Source organism: Chelmon rostratus, chromosome 6, assembly GCF_017976325.1.
Source record: "Chelmon rostratus isolate fCheRos1 chromosome 6, fCheRos1.pri, whole genome shotgun sequence".
NCBI lineage: Eukaryota > Metazoa > Chordata > Actinopteri > Chaetodontiformes > Chaetodontidae > Chelmon > Chelmon rostratus.
Genome location: NC_055663.1, coordinates 27,479,872 through 27,495,584, shown reverse-complemented (window position 1 = coordinate 27,495,584; position 15,713 = coordinate 27,479,872). Strand labels below are relative to the sequence as shown.

At 46.7% G+C, this 15,713-nt stretch overlaps 1 protein-coding gene across 1 annotated transcript in view; it reads left to right on the top strand.

Annotated features, from left to right (window-relative positions):
• The window catches only part of lamb1a (laminin, beta 1a), a 28,566-nt gene extending 13,798 nt beyond the window's left edge, over positions 1-14,768 (top strand). The window contains exons 15-34 of the mRNA XM_041938429.1: positions 70-197; positions 1,277-1,397; positions 1,526-1,727; positions 3,663-3,806; positions 3,962-4,193; positions 5,890-6,053; positions 6,690-6,914; positions 7,200-7,417; positions 7,638-7,734; positions 9,423-9,792; positions 10,533-10,717; positions 12,018-12,259; positions 12,459-12,668; positions 12,773-12,917; positions 13,105-13,312; positions 13,521-13,662; positions 13,750-13,926; positions 14,131-14,290; positions 14,474-14,614; positions 14,721-14,768. Of these exons, the coding sequence (XP_041794363.1) occupies positions 70-197; positions 1,277-1,397; positions 1,526-1,727; positions 3,663-3,806; positions 3,962-4,193; positions 5,890-6,053; positions 6,690-6,914; positions 7,200-7,417; positions 7,638-7,734; positions 9,423-9,792; positions 10,533-10,717; positions 12,018-12,259; positions 12,459-12,668; positions 12,773-12,917; positions 13,105-13,312; positions 13,521-13,662; positions 13,750-13,926; positions 14,131-14,290; positions 14,474-14,613 (3,510 nt within the window). The 3' untranslated portion in view covers position 14,614; positions 14,721-14,768. The remainder of the gene's footprint in view (positions 1-69; positions 198-1,276; positions 1,398-1,525; positions 1,728-3,662; positions 3,807-3,961; positions 4,194-5,889; positions 6,054-6,689; positions 6,915-7,199; positions 7,418-7,637; positions 7,735-9,422; positions 9,793-10,532; positions 10,718-12,017; positions 12,260-12,458; positions 12,669-12,772; positions 12,918-13,104; positions 13,313-13,520; positions 13,663-13,749; positions 13,927-14,130; positions 14,291-14,473; positions 14,615-14,720) is intronic.
• The last annotated feature ends 945 nt before the right edge of the window (positions 14,769-15,713 follow it).

The window sequence follows — 15,713 nt, the reverse complement described above, 5'->3', positions numbered from 1 at the left end:
TGCCGTTCGGATATTTTCCTGTAAATCTGTAAAAAAATGAAACCTTGCATGTGTCTGCTGCTCCTGCAGCTTCCTGACCAATGGGAGGAAGTTCTGATGACAGTGATGAGACCTGGACCTATCACAGCAGACAGTCGCTGTGTCAACACTGTGCCTGATGATGACAACCAGATGATCTCACTTCACCCTGGCTCACGGTAACATTCAGCAGCCAACGCAGTGTCCTAAAAAAACTTTTATAAACCTGGATAATGTTTATTATTATGTGGAACCATTCTTAATAAATGTATCTTGCAGCGTATCCGCTAAATGCTAGCTGTTAACGTATTTCACCAGTTTTCCTCCAGTACTTCTTCCTGACACTAAATCTTGATTAAGGCGTTCTTTCTGGTTGCGGCTGTGTTTAGATCCTCAGCTCTGCGTTCAGGTTCAGGTTGTGTCAGAAGAAAAAGTCAACAGTGACTTGAAGCAATGAGACATGACGCGTTGAATTTTTCCACATTGAACCAAACCTCCAGCTTTCCTGAACCGTATTAGCCAGACGTGAGAGTTTCTTATTGACTTTTAAAAAAGGAAAAAGGGACCATCACTAATTCTCATCAGAAACCCGTAGGTTCAATAGTTTCATCACACAAATTACTGACTTGAACTGGTCACAGTCACATGAACGTCCTTCGAGATCAGCTTGGAGCTTTGATGGTTTCTGTTTGCGCTCTTGTTTGCTGTTGTTGAAAGTTGTATTTCTTGCATGTATTACTGGTGCTGTTCTCATGTGCATCATTAGTGGTCTAATTGACATTACTCACATTTTTGCGCAGATGACACACTGATTTATATTCCCACTCTGCCTGCAGACACAGACGAGGCTCTTAGACTCATTATTTAACCACAAATCTTTGCTGTCCTAGACAGTCCTAACCGTAAGATGATGTGTGTTCCCTGGGTCGACTGCTTTGGGGGTGGGAGGGTGATTTAAGCTATGGAAATAGTGCAAATGGTACAACCTGCACAGCACAGTGGTCCTTAATCCTCCAGCTTCTAAAGCACAAAGAAAGTATGCATATTCATGTAGTAATACAGGGAAAGGCTAGGCTAGCCAGTTAGCTTAACACTTAGCGAGACTAATGTCCGAACAGGCCAGTTACTGAAATGAGTCATTATCGAGTGATCTTTCATTTTTGTGCAGCCAAATTCATTTTTCTGTGGGGATTGTGTGAGATACCTGTGAGTTCTCTATGAGTGAAGAGTTTTTGTTGTTTCCTGGCTGTCCCCTCAGGTATGTGGTTCTTCCCAGACCCGTTTGTTTTGAATCTGGTCTGAACTACACGGTCCGCCTCAGCCTGCCGCTGTACTCGGCCCTCAGCGACGTCCAGTCCCCGTACACGCTCATCGACTCGGTGAGGAAAATCTGAAACTTTATTCTGATCTTCAAACGCTGAAAACAAGGCAACAACTCATTTACAATTGCCGTCCAGGCTCTGCAGGCTTCGCTCTCCATCGCTCTCATGGTTTTCTTCTGCTTCAGATCGTGTTGATGCCTCACTGTAAGAACATGGAGATCTTCACGGCCTCAGAGGGAGGCGACTCCAGCGGGGGAAGGGGATGGGACACGTTCCAGCGTTATCGTTGCCTGGAGAACAGCCAGAGCGTCATCAAGTCGCCGATGACCGACATCTGCAGGAACTTCATCTTCAGCATCTCTGCCATGTTGCACCAGGGAGCTAAAGGTACAGCGGTCCACCTTAAATTAGACTTGACTGTTTGCCATCAGGGCTTTGACCTCATCACTCATCACACCCCAAAAGGAAGCACCCACCTCTGCACTGCAGAGATTGATGATATTAATTTAAACATTGGTTATTCAGGTTGAAATGTCTGGAAAACCTCATTCAGCTGCAACAGTTTGAGTCCAGCAGCTTTAGGGATGGATTTTTTATTATCAGAGACTGTCGGCCAGAGGAGCCTGCTTTTGTTTCGTTCTGTTTTTTGTTTCCAGCAGAAACAAGTAGTGAACGCAGCACTGACACATCTTCACCTTTTAAGTTGACATGTTGAACTTGTTAGCAAACAGTTGCTTCTTAGCACATCCACCAGTTACAACATGATCATTCATTTAGAGTCTTGTTTGTGTCCCTGATGAATGTCCGTCACTATTCGCTCTCTTTTAGCTCTTAAGCTGCTAAATGCTGCACTACGTTCGCTAGCTGCTCTCTGTCACAGTCACAGTCATTCGTCAGTGGTTCATATAAGTGATTTCATCAATTTTGTATTATTTTTATAATTTTCGCTGAAGTACAAACAACATTCTGCAGGATTTGATGAATCACTCGTATGAAGCTGCTGACAGAGGAAAGTCACAGGAGAAGAAGGTGAAAATGCTCGTGTAGGGTTTCTCTGTCCTGCTGCTCAACTCTGACCTTTGACCTCTGTGGAATGAGAGCAGAAAGGAGGAATTCCCCTCTGGCTTTAATAAAACCTGGTTCTGATTCACATCACACAGGATCAGATTAGCGGACTAAGACGGGAACTTTTTGTTCATTTGATTAAAATGTCACGGCAGAATTAATTAACAGAATAACTTCAGATTTAGGTTCAGTTAATGATGCAGATCGAAGCTCTGATTGGTTTAAATGGGAGGTGCAGGTCAGCTGATTCAAACATCAGTGGTGGAAGAAGAACTCAGATGTGCTTCCGAAATATCCCGAAGTCAAAATTTTACTTAAGTAAAAACATATTAGCATCAAAATATACTTGATTTACCAAAAGTAAAAGAACTCATCATGCAGAACGTCCCATTTTAGAATAATATATATTATTGGATTACAATTATTAGTATTAAAGGTGGAGCTCATTTTAAACTTAAAGTCCTCGTTGGTTGGTTGTAAATTTCTCTCCGTGGATCAATAAAGTCTTATCTTAGTCTGTCTTAGTCAGGATGTATTGCTTGTTTATGTTTTGTATCAGTAATCTTAATGAGTAACTAGTAACTTAAGTTATCAAATAAAAGGAATCGAAGTACATGTACTCAATTACTGTACTTAAGTATAAGTTTAGTGTACTTGTAGTTTACATGTCAGATGGAAGTGTTGTATTTTTTACTCCACTACATTTGTCTGAGAGCTGTAGTTACTCTTACTTTTTAGATTCACTGTCCAGTGAAAAGCTCATATCTCCAGACGTGTTGATGTTGAATGTTTATGATTAACCGAAGGATAAAGTTTTCCGTCATGTCTTGAGAAAATTCTCCTTCTTCAGCTAAATAAACTGTTTAAAAAGCCTCTTGGATCAGCTGGAAATGCATCGTCACAAAGCTGAAAACAGGCTGTTTTTCTGAGATACGAGGTTCTCACAGGACAGCCACGCTATAAACGTGATTATTTATCTTCTTTCTACAAAGTATATGGAGACAGTTTTTTTTTTCACTCAGCTTTACTCGCTCCTTCTTTCGTCTCATCGATGGTTCTGTTCTGATCCTCCGCCTCCTGAACAGGACTCGACTGGTTTCTGCTTCTTCACATTCCTCAGACGTCCTCAGACCTTCCGGCTCACAGATCTGTCATCAGCACCCTCCCAGACAGGATCTGTGGAGAATGTATTGGTTTTGGGTACTGTTGAAGGTTGGTGGTTGTCTAACTCTCCTGTGTTGTGACTCCATTTCCCAGAATGCAAGTGTGACCCCCAGGGCTCCCTCAGCACCGTGTGTGACCCCAGCGGTGGTCAGTGTCAGTGTCGCCCCAACGTGGTCGGCAGGAACTGTGACACATGTGCTCCGACCACGTTCCAGTTCGGACCCAACGGCTGCAAAGGTCAGAACCCTGATCGATCTGTAATCAGTTCATCGAAATAAATCTTATTTGTAAGATGACCAAGTGAAAAAATGAAATGATGTGTTGTTTATTGAGTTGGCCCCCTGATATTTACCCCATGAACAACCATGTGTGTGTTTGCTTTGTGTTTGCAGTGTGCGCCTGCAGCCCTCAGGGCTCACGGAGTCTGTTCTGCGATCAGCTGACCGGTCAGTGTGACTGTATTTCGGGGGCGTATGGGAGGCAGTGCGATCGCTGTCTGCCGGGTCACTGGGGCTTCCCCACCTGCAGACCCTGCTCCTGCAACGGGCATGCTGATGACTGCGACCCCGACACCGGACGCTGTATTAACTGCAAGGACCACACCAGCGGACACACCTGTGACAGGTGAGTTACGCCTGTTATATAACACAAACTGTGACAGGTGATATATACCTGTATGACAACCTGGCTCTTAAGGCCATTACGAAGAGTTAGACAAACCATTTTCAGAGGTTAAACAACAGCATTTGTTAATCAAACGTAACTGGAGCAAAGACTTAACATTAATTTGGCAAATCGACTCACAATAAGCTCAAGTTCACTTTAAACTGGGAACAGGGAAAGGTCTGGGGACTAGATCCAGATGTCTGGGAACTAGATCCAGAGGTCTGGGAACTAGAGCCAGAGGTCCGAGGACTAGCTGAAGAGGTCTGAGGACTAGATGCAGAGGTCTGAGGGCTAGATGCAGAGGTCTGAGGGCTAGATGCAGAGGTCCGAGGACTAGCTGAAGAGGTCTGAGGACTAGATGCAGAGGTCTGCGGACTAGATGCAGAGGTCTGAGGGCTAGATGCAGAAGTCTGGGGACTAGATGCAGAGGTCTGAGGGCTAGATGCAGAGGTCTGAGGGCTAGATGCAGAGGTCTGGGGACTAGATGCAGAGGTCTGGGGACTAGATGCAGAAGTCTGGGAACTAGAGCCAGAGGTCTGAGGGCTAGCTGAAGAGGTCCGGGGACTAGATGCAGAGGTCTGCGGACTAGATGCAGAGGTCTGGGGATGAGCTGCAGAGGTCCGACGACTAGATGCAGAAGAGTGGGGACTAGATGCAGAGGTCCGACGACTAGATGTAGAGGTCTGGGGACTACATGAAGAGGTCTGGGGACTAGATGCAGAGGTCTGCGGACTAGATGCAGAGGCCTGAGGGATAGCAGAAGAGATCTGAGGACTAGACGCAGAGGTCTGGGGACTAGACGCAGAGGTCTGAGGGCTAGATGCAGAGGTCTGGGGACTAGATGCAGAGGTCTGGGGACTAGATGCAGAGGTCTGAGGGCTAGATGCAGAGGTCTGAGGGCTAGATGCAGAGGTCTGGGGACTAGATGCAGAAGTCTGGGAACTAGAGCCAGAGGTCTGAGGGCTAGCTGAAGAGGTCCGGGGACTAGATACAGAGGTCTGCGGACTAGATGCAGAGGCCTGAGGGATAGCAGAAGAGATCTGAGGGCTAGCTGAAGAGGTCCGGGGACTAGATACAGAGGTCTGCGGACTAGATGCAGAGGCCTGAGGGATAGCAGAAGAGATCTGAGGACTAGACGCAGAGGTCTGGGGACTAGATGCAGAGGTCTGAGGGATAGATGCAGAGGTCTGAGGGCTAGATGCAGAGGTCTGGGGACTAGATGCAGAAGTCTGGGAACTAGAGCCAGAGGTCTGGGGACTAGATGAAGAGGTCTGGGGACTAGATACAGAGGTCTGCGGACTAGATGCAGAGGCCTGAGGGATAGCAGAAGAGATCTGAGGACTAGACGCAGAGGTCTGGGGACTAGACGCAGACGTCTGGGAACTAGAGCCAGAAGTCCGACGACTAGCTGAAGATGTCTGAGGACTAGATACAGAGGTCTGCGGACTAGATGCAGAGGCCTGAGGGATAGCAGAAGAGATCTGAGGACTAGATGAAGAGGTCTGGGGACTAGATGCAGAGGTTAGGGGACAGGTGTGCCGCACCTGTGACGATGCTGAAACGTTGAAGAAACTGCCTCCATTTCTTTTCACCAGTCTGAATCATTAAATCGATTTGTCCTCACACTTCCTCTTTAACCCTAAACTCTGTTCAGGTGTCTGGAGGGTTACTATGGCAACCCAGTGTTGGGGTCAGGCGACCACTGTCGTCCCTGCATGTGTCCCGACGGCCCCGGCAGCCTGCGGCAGTTTGCAGGAAGTTGTTACCGTGGCGATGACTCCCAGCAGGCCATCTGCGTCTGCAACACTGGATATAAAGGTAAAAACTTTATTAACACCCAGCCAGTGACGGAGGGACGGCACTTTATCACTTTGTCTGTCAGTTTTATTTCTCGATGAAACAGAAACGTCATAAAAAACAACCAGATGTGAGAATAAAACACAGACAGGATAATTACAGTTTTACTGTGAGTTCAGTTTGTGCTTCTCGGAAGTTTGTGAGTGAAATAAAGTGCACTGCAGAGACAAACAAGGTTCTGAGTTAAAGAGAATGAGCTTTGTGATTGAGTGCGATGTAAACAGAAGCTGAGAGCAGGAATGTGATGAGACTCTGTTATTAACACAGGAAATAACAGGTTCAGCCTGGAATCAGCTGCTGACAGATGCATGAATCACAGACTTTCTCCTTTTGTTTCCACTTCAAACCTCCAGCTGTCCGAGCGGAAAATATTCTATATAAACCTGCAGCATGACAGCACTGGCTTCTGATTGGCTGCCAGGTTTAAATATTTAAAGACTAGACTTCAGCCGAGCCGCAGGTATAAAACACAGAAGCCTCGAAGGACACGTCCTGTCATCTGATGGCAACAGAACTCAGTTTTACTCAGGTTATTACACCTCGTAGATTAAATGTTCCGTCAGCCATGTCTGAAACTGCGCCTCCTTCTCTCTGCAGGTGGTCGGTGTGACGAGTGCTCATCTGGTTACTACGGAAACCCAGGGGAAGTGGGCGGGCAGTGTCAGCCCTGTCAGTGCAACAACAACATCGACATGCTGGACCCGGAGTCCTGCGACGCCCGAACCGGCGAGTGTCTGAGCTGTCTTTATCACACTGAGGGAGCCGCCTGCCAGAGCTGCAAGCTGGGTTACTATGGCAACGCCATGCTGCAGGACTGCAGGAGTGAGTACACTGGGTTTACTGGGTTACCAAGGCAACCAACTTCACCCCTGAGATCTGTGCACCAGTGACATCACTGGAGTAGGCAGTAGACAGATGATTTGACAAATAATGACATTTATACAACTTCAAACAAATAACATTTTCAACCAAACCTTTAAAAAATCTTCATCAAAAAAGGGGACAAAATCTTTTCACAACATCTCAATAAAATCTGGACTGAAACCCCGATCTGCATCTTGATTAAGATCTTGATGAATCCTGATGAGGTTTTGTTCTTGTCCTCAGAGTGTGTATGTAACCAGCTGGGCAGCGACCCCTCCAGCTGTCCGTCATCCGGCGACTGTCAGTGCGACCGCAGCAGCGGCCAGTGTCACTGCCTCCCGAACATAACTGGTCAACACTGCGACCACTGCGCGCCCGACACCTGGAACATGGCAAGTGGCCACGGCTGTCAGACCTGCGACTGCGACCCCAAACACTCGTTCGGGACGTCCTGTAACGAGGTGAGTAGCTCGCTGTTGTGTGATGCACCGCGGAGTTAGAAACGAGTGATGTTTTTAACTTATTGAAAGATAAAACTTTGTTCTCATATGTTCAGCCGTGCTGTGTAGCTGTAAGCTGTAAAGAATCTAGTTTTAGAAAAATCATTTTAAACTGAGTTGAGAGTTTTGTGACGTTCAGCTGTGAGTCCGTCTGAGTGTAATCAGTTTGTCTCATCCACAGATCAGCGGTCAGTGTTCCTGTCATCCTGGCTTCGGAGGAAGAACATGCGGCGAGTGCAGAGAGCTGTTCTGGGGAGACCCGGAGGTCAAATGCCACGGTACGTTCACTGTTCGCTACATGATCCGGATCAGTTCGGTGAAACGTTGTCAGTCAAAGCTTAAAAAGCTCGGCTTTATGAAAACAACACGGATTTATTCAGTCTGGAGAAGAAAATGTGGTTCACAGGACAGAACAGGACCTGAATATTCAGTTTTCCCCCTGAATATAAAGGACTCCAGATCTCAGTCCAGATCTCAGTCCAGGTCTGAAGTGTCTGAAGTTCTACGAGTGAAACTCATTCAGCTGCAGTAACGTGGGAACATTCCTGCTTCCAGCATCCTCTGTTGTGATTTGCTGCGACTGATATTAAGTCCAGATGTTCGCCAATGCCCGGCAGTCCCAGAGCCGTGGAGACGAGACCGGGGATCTGTCTGAACCTCCAAATATCCCCGGAATCAACAAAGGGGGGCTGGGGGTCCAAAGGAGATTAAACATGAAGAGACAGAAACATGGAGAGAAGGAACGGGACAGAAAAGAAAGAAGGAAGGAAAAAAAGTGTGAAACAGAAAAATAACTCTTTGGACCCCTGACTCTTTGGACCCCTTATTCTTTGGGCCCCCTGATTCTTTGGACCCCTTATTCTTTGGGCCCCCTGATACTTTGGACCCCTGATTCTTTGGACCCCTGATTCTTTGGACCCCTGACTCTTTGGGCCCTGATTCTTTGGATCCCCTGACTCTTTGAACCCCTGACTCTTTAGGCCCTGACTCTTTGGACCCGTGGCTGTGTTCTGAACATCCTCAGATCATCATGAACCATCCTGACGTCCGTCCGGCTCCTCAGAGGACCTTTATATTTTGGCGATTTGTGTTTGTTGATTTTTCCTGCAGCGCCACCAACAGGACAAACTCTGCATGTTTATCTCTGCTGCTGCTCTGATTGGTCTGTTTGTTCTGAGGGAATCAAAGGAGAATCTCAGTCTGGTTCAGGTTTGTTGTTTCTGCAGCTGGAAAGAGCTTCAGCTTTGTTTGATTCAAACCAGATGTTAAACACTCGTGCACACACACACACACACACACACACACACACACACACACACACACACACACACACATCCTCTCAGCACATGTTTTGTTGAACAGTGAGCCAGACAGTTTGTCTCTGACTCTTCCTGTGAAGTGTTTTTACAGTAAATGAAAGTTTGAACATTTTTATCTGAATAGAAGTGTGTGTGTGTGTTTGTGTGTGGGTGGGTGCTGCGTGTGTGGGTGTAGATGTGGGTGTGGGTGGGTGAGAGAGAGGGATCTGGGTCACATCATATTTGTGTGACTCTTTGTTCATCAGATCAGATTTTAAACTCTTCAGCAACATGAATAGACACAAACTAAGCAGAATCCTGAACCACAGCGGAGACATTCAGACATTCAGCAGAGACATTCAGACATTCTGTCTGTCTGTGTCTGTCTTTCTCATTTCTGCTAGAATCAGAGATGTGCTGTCATGTTGTCACCAAACACAAACCAGCAGAGTCAGACTGAAACCGGACTGAGAACCTCCCTTTCAGGTGGTCTCTGTGTTGTTGTGTCCAGGTATCTGCAGGTCTGAAAATGTCATGTTTAGCAGAAGGATGATGAACTGTGCTGCTGTGATGTACAGGTGTGCTCCAGAGCTCTGTGACATCACTGTTGGGCGTGGTTACAGGTGTATCCGGGCGAACCTCTAACCCTCAGTATGTTTCTGTCTCAGCGTGCGACTGCGACCCTCGCGGTATCTCAGAGCAGCAGTGTAACAAAGCCAGCGGCCACTGCGTGTGTGTGGAGGGTGTTTCTGGTCCGCGGTGTGATGTCTGTGCCCGCGGCTTCTCCGGCATCTTCCCCAACTGCCAGCGCTGCCACCAGTGCTTCGCCGAGTGGGACCAAGTCATCGGTCAGCTAACCAATCAGACGCATCGCCTCGTCAACAAGGTCAACACCATTAAAGCCAGCGGAGTCAGCGGGCCGTACAGGAAGTCCATCGACAGCATGGAGAAGAGCATCTCAGACGTCCGCGTCATCCTCAACGAGAACCCGGCCTCACAACCGCTGACCGAGATCCAGGAGCTACTGCAACAGGCCAGGTGAGATTAACTTTAATCTGGAGTCTGAAACTGCAGCAACAGGCCAGGTGAGATTAACTTTAATCTGGAGTCTGAAACTGCAGCAACAGGCCAGGTGAGATTAACTTTAATCTGGAGTCTGAAACTGCAGCAACAGGCCAGGTAAGATTAACTTTAATCTGGAGTCTAAAACTGTAGAAACAGGCCAGGTGAGATTAACTTTAATCTGGAGTCTAAAATTGAAGTAACAGGCCAGGTGATATTAACTTTAATATGGAGTCTAAAGATGCAGCAACAGGCCAGTTGAGATTAACTTTAATCTGGAGTCTCAAACTGTAGAAACAGGCCAGGTGATATTAACTTTAATCTGGAGTCCAAAAATGCAGCAACAGGCCAGGTGAGATTAACTTTAATCTGGAGTCTAAAGATGCAGCAACAGGCCAGGTGAGATTAACTTTAATCTGGAGTCTAAAACTGTAGAAACACGCCAGGTGAGATTAACTTTAATCTGGAGTCTAAAACTGAAGTAACAGGCCAGGTGATATTAACTTTAATCTGGAGTCTAAAGATGCAGCAACAGGCCAGTTGAGATTAACTTTAATCTGGAGTCTCAAACTGTAGAAACAGGCCAGGTGAGATTAACTTTAATCTGGAGTCTAAAGATGCAGCAACAGGCCAGGTGAGATTGACTTTAATCTAGAGATTAAAACAGATCAGATTAATGTAAACTGTGACCTCTGACCTGTGTGTGTTTCCCTCAGTGACCTGATGGGGGCCCTGAGCCAGATGTTGAACCACACTGAACAGAGTGTGGTCAAGGTGGGAGACTTGGACTCATCTGCAGGAACTAAACTGGACTCTGTGACAGCAGACGCCCAGAAACTGGAGCGGACGGTTCAGGAGCTGCTTGATCAGGTGGAGTTCATTAAGAACTCTGACATCAGAGGTGAGAAAGGTCGAAGGTCAAGAGTCAGTGGGGGGTGGGAGTGTCAGAGAGGGGGGTGGCCACAACAGTCAGGACATTTTGATTAAAAAAAAATCGTAGGAGTCAAACCACGACCACACGCTTATAAACTCACTCTAATCTTCACTCTGGTCTGTCCAGTTCTTCTGGTCTGGAGGAGTACTGGAAGTTCAGTTGACAAGTAATAACTAACTGCTCAATGTCTACTCGCTTACTTTTTCTGGAGCTTTTGACCACATCAGTCATCCAAGGGTCCAGAACAAACTCTCAACATGGGTGAGCAGGAATGTAAACCTGGCGAAGGCAGTATTTGTTTGGTGTCATTGTGCAAAATCATTTGAACCTTTCATCATAGCGTAATGTGGTCTGGGAGAAAACCAGACCTCTGCACCAACTTCGGGCTCTCTTTTCAGGCTTTAGAAAATCTAGTCCATAGCGGGAGACTTTCTTGGTGAGACTCATGCCATGGACAGCAGGCTCTATGAAGTTTAGGGGGACAACAGACACCAGCCGCTGCCTCTTTAACTTGTGGGTTTGGTGGGAGGGGCTTACCAGAAAGATACGAGGCGCCACAGAAAACCAGGTGGAAGCTTTTGCACAGGTTTGTGCAGGTCTCGCTGACTGCAGCTTACACACCGCTTGAAAATTGTGCCTTTGCTGCCCTCTAGTGGTTTAACTTCTCAGTTGGCTGCAGGCGTGTACTGCTAGACTCAAGGACGCTGTGACATCACTGTTGGGTTACAGGTGCAACAGAGCACACCTGACCTCACCTGTCAGTGATGGTCTGTGGTCACAGATTTAAACACAGATGCTTGAAGTTCTTCCTTAAAGTGTTCAGAATCACATCTACACAGTTACATTAAAACTGTTGATGAAGATCACATGATACAGTTGAAAGCTGAGGTTTTGTCAGCAGTTGTTCATGATGTCAGTGAACTTTGAGTCTCAGAGTTTATTCACTTTGACAGAGGAACAGGATCATCTGTGTCTCCCCCGAGCGGGACGGTTATAAAACTGTCCCTCGATCAGATTCATTAAAGTTTGGGGTTTTCACAAAATACATTGAAATAATCTTGGTCGTGTATGATTTGTTTGGGTGCTGGACTCTTAAAAAAATAAAAAAAACAGAACTTCTTCAGTGGAATTTGAATAAAGTTTTCTTCACTGTGGATCTCTGCACTGCACTGCAAATTCCCAGCTTGGGATAAATAAAGTATATCTATCTATCTATCTAGCTATCTATCTATCTCTCAGCTGATTTGTCCTTCCTGTGTGTTGCCAGGGGCGACCGACAGCGTCACTAAGTACTTCCGGCAGTCTGAGGCAGCTGAAGCTCGAGCGAACGCCTCCACCGTCGACCCTGGTAGCCTCGTGGAAACCTCTGGTGCTCTACGGCAGCTCACAGAGGACAAAATGAACCAAACCAGAGAGGAGTTCCTGAGGAGACACACTGAGCATGCTCAGAGACTGGACGACCTGGCAGGGGAACTGCAGACTCTGGACCTATCAGAGATCAGCCACAAGGTGGGAGATTAAAATAACTTTCTGTTGTGTGTTTGACGTGTTTATGTGGTTTGACGGTTTCAGAGTTTCACTCGGGACTTGAGAGGAAACTCACAGGATTGACACAAACTGCTGTGGAAGTTACTTTGGAGCGTTTGCATCAAACTCCTTCAGTTTACAGAATCTGTCTTTATTTTCTGGTCTCTCCTGTTTCTTACAGACCTGTGGAAGTTCCCCGTCAGGTCAGGACTCGTGCAGTTCCTCTCCCTGTGGAGGTCTGGGATGTGTGGACTCTGAGGGGCAGACCAGGTGTGGAGGTGAAGGATGCGATGGTGTGGTGACGACAGCCAGCAGCACCTGGAAAAAGGCCAAAGACACTGAACAGGAAATCACAAGTGCCATGGAGGAAGTGGAGAAACTCTCCAAGATGGTGAGTCTGACGGGTCCTGGTCTGGGTTGTATTTGGTTCTGACCGGTCCCGTTGTGTGCTGGTTCAGATTCAGGTGGATGTTCTCACCTGTGTTTTGTCTTCAGGTGTCGGAGGCCAAACTGAAAGCAGACGAGGCGAAGCAGAGCGCCCAGGACGTCCTGATGAAGACCAACAGGACCAAACAGAGAGTGGACCAGAGCAACGAGGAGCTGAGAAGTCTCATCAGACAGATCAGAGACTTCCTCACACGTATGTCTCTCACTTCCTGTTTAGCACGACCAATCATCAAACACGTCTCCTGAGATGTGAGAACGTCAGGCTTTTCTTCAGAACTTCTTTAGACAAGAAGGGAACGTGTCTAAAGAACTGTGACGGGTCAAAAACAGTCACATGATCAGACAGGTGAAAAACAAACCACCTGTCTCTGTTGTTTCAGAGGACGCTGCAGACCTGGAGAGCATTGAGCTGGTGGCTAACGAGGTTCTGGCCATGCAGATGCCTACCACGCCGGCTCAGCTTCAGAACCTAACCGATGAGATCCGACAGAAGGTGGGAGAGCTGGGACACGTGGAGACCATCCTGCAGCAGAGCGCCGATGACATCCAGAGAGCCGAGAACCTGCTGGACCAGGCCCGCAGAGCCAGGTGAGTCCTACCTGTTCATCCAGACCGAGCACAGTCAGGTGTTTCTGCTGGAACTTTGAGAAGGTTCTTGAATCTTTTTTTGACCCTCATTAAATCAAAACCCAATGTTGTTCTTAATTTTCTTAATATTTGGTCGTTCAAAGTTCTTGAGGTCTTGTCTGTAACAGCTTGTAATAAACTGATGACATGTGACCCCTGTGTTTGTCAGCGAGGAGGCGGTGGATGTGAGGGACTCCGCACAGAAGGTGAAGCAAGCTCTTAAAGAAGCTCAGAGAGCTCAGACCGCCGCCAGTAGCGCCATCCAGCAGGCGGCCGCTGACATCCAGAACACCAACAACCTGCTGTCCTCCGTCAGTACTGACCCCTGGTTTCAAACGTGTACTCCACTGACCTTAGACACGTGAAGGTAATACGTCATCTGTCCGTGTTGTGTTCAGGTCGAGTCGGAGACGGCAAATGCAGAGTTGAAGCTGAATAACGCCACCCAGAGGCTGCAGCGGCTGGAGCAGGACGTGACGCTGCTTAGAGACAAAGCTCTGAACGTCACTCTGAGCACTGAACAGATCAATCAGGACGCGGCGAGCATCGGAAAGATTGCAGACGAGGTCAAGAAGGTGAGTTCGCCTGTCAGATCGTTAACTAGCTAACATGTAATACAGACAGCAGGTCAGTCAGTGAAGTACACTCACACATCTGCAGATTATTTTAGTCTTTTAGTCGAGTCTGTTTCTCTTGATCGGTTCCTGCAGGAGCCTAAAAGTAATTCACGCAAATGTCATCAAATCAGTGTGTGTTAATGGTTTCACGCGCGTGTTCAGGACCTGGACTCGGAGCTGAAAGATAAGTACGCCACAGTGGAGCAGCTGATCGGCGAGAAGGCAGGGGGCGTGACTGACGCGAAGAAGAGGGCGGAGTCACTGCAGCAGCAAGCCAAAGACCTGCTTCTGAACGCCAGCACCAAACTGCAGCTGCTCAAAGGTGACATCTCACTTCCTGCCTCGAGCCTCATTGCGTCACATCAGCGCCGTTATGGACGTCTGACCGCAGAGTGTTTATATTGACGAGTTCTGCCAATAGTTCCAGAAAATAATGTTCCAGACCTGCAAATGTAACTCAGTTATGACTGTAGGTCACACAGTAATGAAACATGTTGCTTTTCAGATCTGGAGAAGTCTTATGAAGACAACCAGCGAACTTTGGAAGTAAAGGCGGAGCAGCTGGTGGAGCTGGAGGCCGCCGTGAAGGAGCTGCTGCAGGAGATCAGCCACAAGGTCACCGTCTACAGCACCTGTGTGTTCTGAGGTCAGAGGTCATATGAGCCAAAGGGAGCTGACTTAAAGGAACGTGACACATATTTTTAACCTGAATCTGTGATGTTAAATCTGACCTGCCGACCTCTCCTCAGCAGCCAATCAGGAGTGAGAACGCTGACCTGAAACAATCAGAGAAGAAAAAGACCAAAAAGGATTCTCATTCCAAAATTGATTTTTGTGTCTGCATGAAACCAAAGTTGTTTTTTTTTTTTAATGAAACCACTGTGACAAAGATATTGAATGTTTCATCTTCATCAGGTTCCCCAGTGGAACATGGAACCTTTTAATGTGGGATGTTATTGACGACGCATCAGCTGTTGAACTCTGCTGTCAGCTGCGTTTTATAAAGGTTAAAGACGTTAAACAGATGATTCACTACGAAATGTTCAAGAAGAATTTGATCCTTTAAGAGTTGCAAAGGTCACTAAATCCATTCAAATTTGAGTTTGGAAAACAAGTTGGAAGCAGCTGAAACTGTTCAACCTGAAAACAATCGTTTTATTCATTTCAGGAGAACCTTCGTTCAACCTTCAGCAACATTTAACTGCTGTCAAAGCTTTAGATTGGAATTTTGAATTTTAAAATTACCTGAATGTGTTTGTGAATGTAATAAAATCAAACTGTCAATCATTTGATTCCAGTTTAAAAGTTTAAAGTTATGAAACGGTGAATGTTTAAACCATGTGACTGCAACTTTTTTGACTCCACTACATTTTTTTATTTGTATATGGCCAAAACTTTGAACCCCAAAAGATTTTTAATAAAAGCTTCCAGTTACAATCACAGAGTCATGGTGTCTTTCCCTTATGTCTACTTATGTAAACCCTGTGTGACCTTTCGCTTACGGTCTCTAAGCACAGAGTAAAGGTTAATCAATCACAGGCCTTCAGTGGTGTAAGTGTGACATACATTCCTAATAAGGAATTCCAGATCCACCCCATTTCCAGTCAGATTTGAATTTTAAAAAACGTTTGCTATTTAGCAGAAGCACTGTGCACCACTGTCGACGAAACAATCCGATTAACATTAACCTCCTGACCTCTTACAACACCTGGAATACCGTTACAGCTGTGCCAGTTACAGATGAT